We start from the raw sequence: 8,311 nt of genomic DNA on the forward strand, positions 1-8,311 counted from the left end.
TCTTAATAAATAATATAAATTTCAATTAATTTTTGCTTTGGACTCTGTTAATTTACAAACAAAATTATATAATATAGAAAAGTTTTGTATGAACAAATAAATAATTCCTAAATATGCAATAATAGCAATAGTAAGAACCAAATCGAATATAGCTGGTTTAACCCTGAAAATAAACATTATATTTAAGGTGAAACAGTTTAGATTAGAAAATACAAAATTGATGTCTATAATATATGTACATACCGATAGATATTTAATATTGCTTTAGAGCCTTCATACAACATGAATTCTGGATCCCTTTTATCTGGTGTTAATACTGTAGCTTTAACATCTTTCAAGTATTTACTCATTCCTTCTTTTAAAGCTGAAACAAGAGCATTATTTTTATCACAAAGCAACTGGGCAGATCTTGGTTGCTTTCCAATGTATTCCATCCAAGATTTCAAAGAGTCCTTTTCAACCTTCTATAAAATTTAATTAATTAATTAATTAATAATAAAATATATGCTATAAAATTAATATTTACCAGTGAATTGCTAAAAATTTGACTTGAAGAAATATTATATATCTGACTTGCTAACGCATCAGCAATTATTTGAGTATGTAAAGCTAACTTTTCTATAGATATAGTGTCTGTACGGTCCAATATTGTTGATCGTTTTTGATCCTTATAATTCTAGATAAAATAACATTTTCTTAAATAAATGACATTAATTCAGTAAATATCATTTGATTAATGAATAAAGTGATACCTTTATTGTTGATAAAGTAAAAGCAGGTAATCTGCGAATACTATATCGCTCATGTTCCCAAGCCAATATATCATCTGCAAGATTTATTTTCTTATGTATACCTTCAATTGTCACCTGATTATTTGACTGATATTTGCCAGCAGCTAATTTGAGTTCTTTATAAAAGATGTTTACTGGTGTGTTCTCTTTAGGTGGCTTCGATACATGCATATACAAAGAGTTTCCTGAGGCTACATTATCTAAACACATTATATAAGTGGCGTCCTAAAATACAGAAAATCTCATAATTGATATAATCTATAATAATTCTATAAAATAGTCAAATTTACATACCTGAATGATAGAACCATCAAGTGAATCTAATTGGTCTTCAAGCCATTTCTTGCTGCCCATGTAATTTAATTTACCCCCACCGGTTAATAAAAATACTAAATTATAATGACCAACTGTATTAACATTTGAATATAAATGGGAAAATATCCTAGCTAATTCTAATAAAACACTAGCACCAGAAGCATTTGAATCAGCACCCATTGACATTTCCTGAAAAACATTACTTGTTCAAATATTTTACGAATTATATTAATTTCATGAACTTACAGGTGCAACCCCGAGACTATCATAATAAGCTACAATCGCAATAGTTGGCAGTTTTCCATCAGATCCTGGTTGGCCATTTAAATTTCCTTGCAAAGTTACAACTTTAATATCAGATTTTTGTGCATGGGATCCCCCGGATACTACTATTTGATATCCATTAGCAGCAACAGAATTTATTATTGAATCAAGAGCTGGTTTAGATTTATCATCTATGCTTCCTACATCATTAATATCATTGAGTATAGAATCAACATCTTGAGACCATGTAGTAAAATATACAGGAATTGAAACATCTTGTGTAAGCATAGATCCTTCTAATAACATAAGAACCTGGAATATAAAATTCATGATAAAATAAATTGCTTATCTTATTGAATAAAAAATATAATTTATAATAATGAATAATAGAAAAAAATATATATATTAAGTTAAAGGAATGCATAATATATATAATAAATAACAAATAAATGTGAAAATGTATAACACAAACCTGTTTTTCTTCTACTGTTAAATTATTCAAAGTTTCTGGTAGTACAATAAGTAATGCACCAGCTTTGCTTTGCAAATTATGAAAAATTTCAACTGTTAAATCCTGCAAACTGACAACAACACAATGCCTTGATGTTCGATACCCCTCTAAAGATCGTGCTTCTAAATTTATAGCAGAACTCCGACAACCTATTACAATAATTATTTAAATAATTTAATATGTAAATGAATACATAATAATTTCATAATATTCCTTAACAATTCAGGGCTTAAAGTTATAGTTTAATATTTTGCATAATTTGTAAATGAACTTCAAATATAATTTGCAGCTTTTAACTTATCCATTTATTACATTAATTTTATTATTAACATACAAAAAAAATCGAGGTAACAATGTTTAGCCCTTAATAAAGTAAAATGACGTGGATAGATGCAATAAAAATCCTTCCAAAGGATTACTTTTCACTACCTAACCTATACAAAATGAAAGATATTTTCTGTGGGATTTTTCGGATGGAATTTTATTCTACAAAGATTTAATAATATATAAATACTCTTACCGTAAGTATTTCCATGTAAATCGTATTGATGCATGCGGTAGGCACTAAATTCATGTGAGGATAAAACTGGAGTCGGTGAAATAATTATAAAAATAGGTAGAGCAATTAATAAATAATAAGGTAAATAGCCTTTAAAAAGCTCGGAAAATCCTTCAGCGTCTTCAAACATTTTAATTTCGAGTGAAATATATGTATAAATATAATTTGAAGCACTTCAAGATTATTTTGACAACCACCTGACTAGAACGATTGGTAACCATTTGAATATATGCACGCATTTCACAGCAGGGTTAACAATAATCAAAACGTAATTACAGAAGTTGATTTTTTGTCTTCTAAGTTTTATTTTCAAATACAATAAATACTGATATTTTTGCTGACAATTCTTTAAATATACTGTATTATTTGCTTTCGATATCTTGGTATGTATCATTTCTCAGATAATGTGAAAAATGGACGCAAATGCCAAAATTACAAAGTATTATTGCAAAAAGTTTTATAGTTAGATATTCTATATACATAGTTAGAAAATTACAATTTATTTTTTAGAGTTATGGAAGTTGAAGGTTCTGCATGCATTCCACCAAATACTGAAACTAATATTCCAGGACCAAGTTCTCCATCAGCATTGACAGGTTTACCTCGTATAGATGAAGCTGAATCTGATCAGCCCTCCAAAAGAGAGGTATATAATTCATATAAATCTCTCATTTTAATTTTTAATAAAAATACATATCTAATATCTTTTAGAATATATTTACACACATACATAACTTTATTGATAAATAAATATATTGAAAGTTATGTTGATCAAAAATATATTTTCAATTTCATCCTTTTCTGTCTATCATATCATTCACAAAATTAAAATATTATATTTAATTAGGTTTGTTCAGTCTCTTTGGATCAGTTAGAACTCATGTAGAACGTTTAAGAAGAGAGGCTGCTCGACTGGAAGAGGAAAGATGGATTGCTTGCAACACTTGATTCTTTGAAAAATTCAGAGAGCATGAGTGACTTAGATGAATGTAAATATTAATATTAATGTTTTATATATATATATATTATATATATTATATATATATATAATACTCAATAGATAAGTCCTGGATTTTTCAATATATTTGTTTCCTTTCCGAACAGTAAATCGAATAATAAAAATTTGTTTTTTGAATTAATTTGTGTGTATACATACATGTATATATGTAATAATTTATACACATTCATATATGTGCTTGTATGTATGTTTTGTATATACACTATATACATTTACTTGCGTTTATGTTCGTGTATATAATTGTATGTATGAATATATAAATTGTATATACATGAATATATAGAATTGTATGTGCATGTATGTGTGTAGGTTGTATATGTATGTACATGTATATATACATAATAATATTTCTCAGAATTGCTTAGGCATAGATTCCCATTTTTCAAAAATTACCAATACAAGAACCATAAAAATTTTTTGCCTAAGTCCGTATATATTCTTACATCTGGCCAACAGAATTCCATTACAGTGTGTTAACAAAGTCTCGTGAAGTTAAAAACATTTACAAATATTCTCGGGAATGAACAAAAAAAATTAGTTTTTTACCAAAAGATATTAGTGAATGGATATATAAATTTATTACAGGTAAATAATTTTTGCTTCTCAATTTTATATGAAACTTTTAAAATTAGTTAATTTTCATTACTCTTTACACTGGTATTTATAATTTTTCTAAATAATCTTTAAAAACCATCATTAATTAATGTTAGTTAATGGTTGTCAAAAAAACATTGTCTTTGACAGAATAAACCTGACGATGGAACGTATCTAGTTCCAAAATGCCGTTATTAAACATCTTCAAAAAACAAATTGTTTTTTTATTATTGGATTTACTGTTCGGAAAAGAAACAATCAATATATATCTTCTATATATATATATATAAAATAAGTCGGGTTTTTCTTCCTGACGAAATAACTCCAGAACGCACGAACCGATTTCGACAATTTTGCATTTGTTGGAAAGAACTCGGGCTCCGCAAGGTTTATAGCTAAGAAATTAGTGGTGCATGGCATCGTGCCTTAATGCAAATTGCTGGAACTTCACGCACCGTAATTAAAAATTCGAGTAATGACATTAGTGAGAATTATCAGAATTATGCTTGTTAAGTCAACGAACAATTCTTGCCGCAAAGTATAATGATGTACCACGCACTGAATTTCACCATTCAATCAAAAATTGCTTGCGATTTGGTTTGACTTCAAACGAATGCAATTTCCAGTTCGCCTTGCGTTCGCAATAACAAGTCGCAAGGCCAATCGCTTAGTGTTTGCTATTTTTAATTTCAAATAGATTATTTAGAAAATCATTGTTTTTCACATAGGCAGTTATACGTTGCCTGTTCACGAGTTAGAAAACCATCCGCTTTGTTTGTGTTAACGTCAGACCCAAAAAACAAAAAATGTGGTTTCCAAAGATCACTTCCATGAAACGGATAATTTGGGGATTCACTTTCATTTACTTAGAGAAGTTCAACTAAAAACACTTCATTTTTGTTATCGAAATAAATTCATTACTGTTGTGCAATAAAATCATATTTTTCCTTTTCAAATATAAAACAAACAAAAAATTTCTTCATCGTTCTCACGAAAACATCTGGTGGCGAAACGGAGTTCGTTGGGTTTGCTATATATTATATTATTATATATTATATATTATAATACATAAAATTTAGATTTATTTTTGTTATAATTGCCATGATCTCTCATACCAGAACAATTGTCTGACTGAGATACAGTATGTACAAATTATATCAAATATAAATAATATATATATATATATATATATATATATATATATATATATATATTAACAAAGTCTAGTAATCGGGCACACATCAATAAAAAACCTGAATTTCTTTCAGAAATTTACTTTACATCCATATGTTTCAGCTATAATCCTAGCCTTCATTCAGTGGAAAAATTAGTTAATCTTAGTGTTAAATTGGAAGATTTTAGTATTCTATGGTATCAGGATATTGTAATCTATATATCATTATATGAAGATATATCTTCAACCAGTCTAAGAACAACACATATATTACACACTATTTGTGATTTTTTAAAATTAGTACTTTGTGAAATATTGTTTAATTACAAGTTTAATGTTTATTACATAGTGTAGTGCATTACCATATCCTGATGCCATGGTTTTATAAAATCTTCCAATTTAATACTAAGATTAACTAATTTTATCATTGAATGAAGGCTAGTATGCACGTAAATAAATTTTTGAAAGAAATTCAGGTTTTTTATTGATGTTATACCCGAATACTAGACTTTGTTAATACATATGTCAACATCAAATTCAGAATCATACAATATATATATAATATATATATATATATATATATATAACAAACAATTTTACATATTGTAGATGAGAAAGATGAGGTAATTTTTACTGTGACAGAGTTTTATCTCGATGTCACACAAGAACTGACAATTCGGACAAATAGAGATATCACACAGAAGAAGCATTACATCAGGTAATTCTTAATGTAATTTACCAATAATATTTTTTTTTTATCTTACTTGGTATATTTTAAATTTCAATAAAGTGTTTGATATTTTTGATATTCAAAACCTGTAAATCATAGGTAAATGCCATTATTGACAACATTGTACTGACTGCCAGATCAAATTGGAATGAATCTAGAACCAAATGTGAATCATTCCTAAATGCTTGCATTTCGCAACCTGGTGGGCCAGTAGACAAAACATTTGAGAAAGTTATTTTGGGCTGTGCGTTAGATGATCAGAAAAAGATTAAAAAACGTTTACAGGGTTTGATGATTATTTTGATAAAATGAGTCAAATGTAATTATTTTTTTTAATTATAAAAAACTACATTCCTTATAAAACAAAATATATTTTTATGTGATGTATTTAACGAATCTTGAAGTAACTTTCTTGTATCACTTTACTCCAAAGATGTTTTTTTTTCCAAATGTTCATGTGATTTAGAAGCAATAAGAGCTTTTTGAAAAGCGTTTAGATATTTGGTGCTATCATTGTTGACAATGTCATGAAATACAGCCATTCAATGACCTGAAATTTATAATAAGTGTTGTATGAATTAGGAAATTATTAAGTTTGCACATAAATGACAAATTAATAAATTATTTATTTTATATACTTAAAAAAAAATGCACTTTATTATCTTGCAAAGATCTCAGGATGAGTTATTGATTGCTTATACTTTAAAATGGTAAATTTTGATGTCAAAAAAGAATAAAGCTCAAAAAAAAAAATGATTGTTTCATCACCTGTTCTATTGTATCTTTCCATCGAGCTTGTTTACTAAGAATACTAATCGCTACTGGAAACAATTTGAATTTAATAGAAAAATCTATTGGTTATTTGATACTAAGTAAAAAGCACCACTCAAAGATTCTAAAGTCACCATAAGCACATCACATAAGAAGTGTAAGCCATTCTTAGGCGGAGTGTTTGATTTATCATTTTCAACTTTACTAATTCTGCCTGTTTGTCTCCATCAGCCCAAACACCAATCACAGTTTACTGGCAACAAAGTTTCATCATGCTTTGTTGCATGACTGATATTATTTTTTTAAAATATAATTTTGTTGTTCATTGGATTCAGAAACACCAGCATCAATAAATCATCACTCATCAGCCAAATTAAAGTTTTCGAATCATTTTGGATTTACATTAGTTCTTGCTAAATTAAAGCTTTTTCATCATTTTGCTTACTGATTGCTGATCAATGATCACTGCTTTGCAAAATTTAGTTGCTGAGGTTTCCCACCAAATAGTTGGAGATGAAATGCGATCAAATATAAAATTTGGTAGTTCTAGACAACAATTGGTAGACTTGTAAATAACTAAAAAAAAAGAAACTGTTCTTAGGTAAAACAAATATTTGATAATACTAATAACGGATGTATTTACCTTATCATCTTGATGGATTTTATCTACTAACTTTCAATGGTTGTGCTACCATAACTCTATTGTCGTCCCGAATATCCTCAGATATTAAAGGTCATTCTGATATGTTTCAAGCAATTGTTCAAATAATTTAATCATCATTTCATTTCCATTATTAGATAATGCTTTATCTAGTGAAAAATTTAGTGTATTGACAATGACCTTTTTCAAAGCGTTTGTTGAAGAAACTTACAGAAGTTTGGTAAATTTTTAAATATGCTTACTATTTCTCAAACTACGAAAGAGATAAATTTTGAAATTTATAAATCTATCTAAATAAAGGTGGAGATTATTTCATGGAGATATTCCATTAACCTTATGTTTTCGGGATCAAAATCATTCAAATAATTTTCAATAATCTTTTAGCTGAACCTGATATAAACCATTTGTTTTGAAGCTATATTAATGCAGTATACTCTATATAGTTCATTATGATGATACAGATCATGAAGGCAACACACCATTTATAGGTGGCAAAGGCTTATCATAATTTTTGTTCAGTATATATAAACAGTGTTCTAATACTGGTTCATTATCAAAATTCTTTTTGGACTGAAAAAATAGTTTTATATAATTGCAAAAATAATTGTAAATGTATATGATTACTTGTGAAAATTTACTTGTTCTAGGACATATTCAATAAACAGCTCGCAAATACTTTTTAAGGCAAGTTAGAAAATCATTTGGCTCTCCTTTACCCAGATGTAACTCTGTATATGCCGCTACGGTATTGTTGAAATTTCTGAAGACATCCATTTACTAATTAAATCACTTGCTTTATGAATACATAGCCTATTAATATTTTGCAGAAGTCTTATCCAACATTCACCTTACACAATTAGATGATATAATTAATAAATATAAATATATTTGTTTATACAGTGGTACCCCCAATTTACGAGTAA

At 27.6% G+C, this 8,311-nt stretch overlaps 2 protein-coding genes across 2 annotated transcripts in view; both read right to left on the reverse strand.

Annotated features, from left to right (window-relative positions):
* Positions 1-21: 21 nt before the first annotated feature.
* Positions 22-2,654, reverse strand: LOC113363258 (nicalin-1-like). Its single transcript, XM_026605749.1, has 8 exons — positions 2,402-2,654; positions 1,843-2,030; positions 1,353-1,682; positions 1,086-1,295; positions 753-1,016; positions 527-676; positions 244-464; positions 22-163 (listed from the first exon to the last, which is right to left on the reverse strand). Exons 1-8 carry the CDS (start codon positions 2,568-2,570, stop codon positions 22-24), a joined length of 1,674 nt encoding a protein of 557 aa, XP_026461534.1. The 5' UTR covers positions 2,571-2,654.
* A 3,795-nt stretch (positions 2,655-6,449) lies between these two features.
* LOC113385462 (NADH dehydrogenase [ubiquinone] iron-sulfur protein 7, mitochondrial-like) overlaps positions 6,450-8,311 on the reverse strand; it is a 3,315-nt gene continuing 1,453 nt past the window's right edge. Inside the window, 1 exon segment of the mRNA XM_026623318.1 lies at positions 6,450-6,506. Coding sequence (XP_026479103.1) covers positions 6,450-6,506 — 57 coding nt within the window.

The sequence above is a fragment of the Ctenocephalides felis genome, unplaced genomic scaffold (assembly GCF_003426905.1).
Source record: "Ctenocephalides felis isolate EL2017-DRISC unplaced genomic scaffold, ASM342690v1 CF-g0.4_SCAFFOLD_00845, whole genome shotgun sequence".
NCBI lineage: Eukaryota > Metazoa > Arthropoda > Insecta > Siphonaptera > Pulicidae > Ctenocephalides > Ctenocephalides felis.

What these genes read in the sequence shown, in the direction of transcription:
- LOC113363258 (XM_026605749.1), bottom strand. Translation starts at nt 2,570, where the DNA reads ATGTTTGAAGACGCTGAAGGATTTTCCGAGCTTTTTAAAGGCTATTTA. An exon ending in TTGATGGTTCTATCATTCAG is followed by an intron (nt 1,017 to 1,085) that starts GTATGTAAATTT and finishes TCTGTATTTTAG; the next exon opens with GACGCCACTTATATAATGTG. An exon ending in GCAATATTAAATATCTATCG is followed by an intron (nt 164 to 243) that starts GTATGTACATAT and finishes GTTTATTTTCAG; the next exon opens with GGTTAAACCAGCTATATTCG.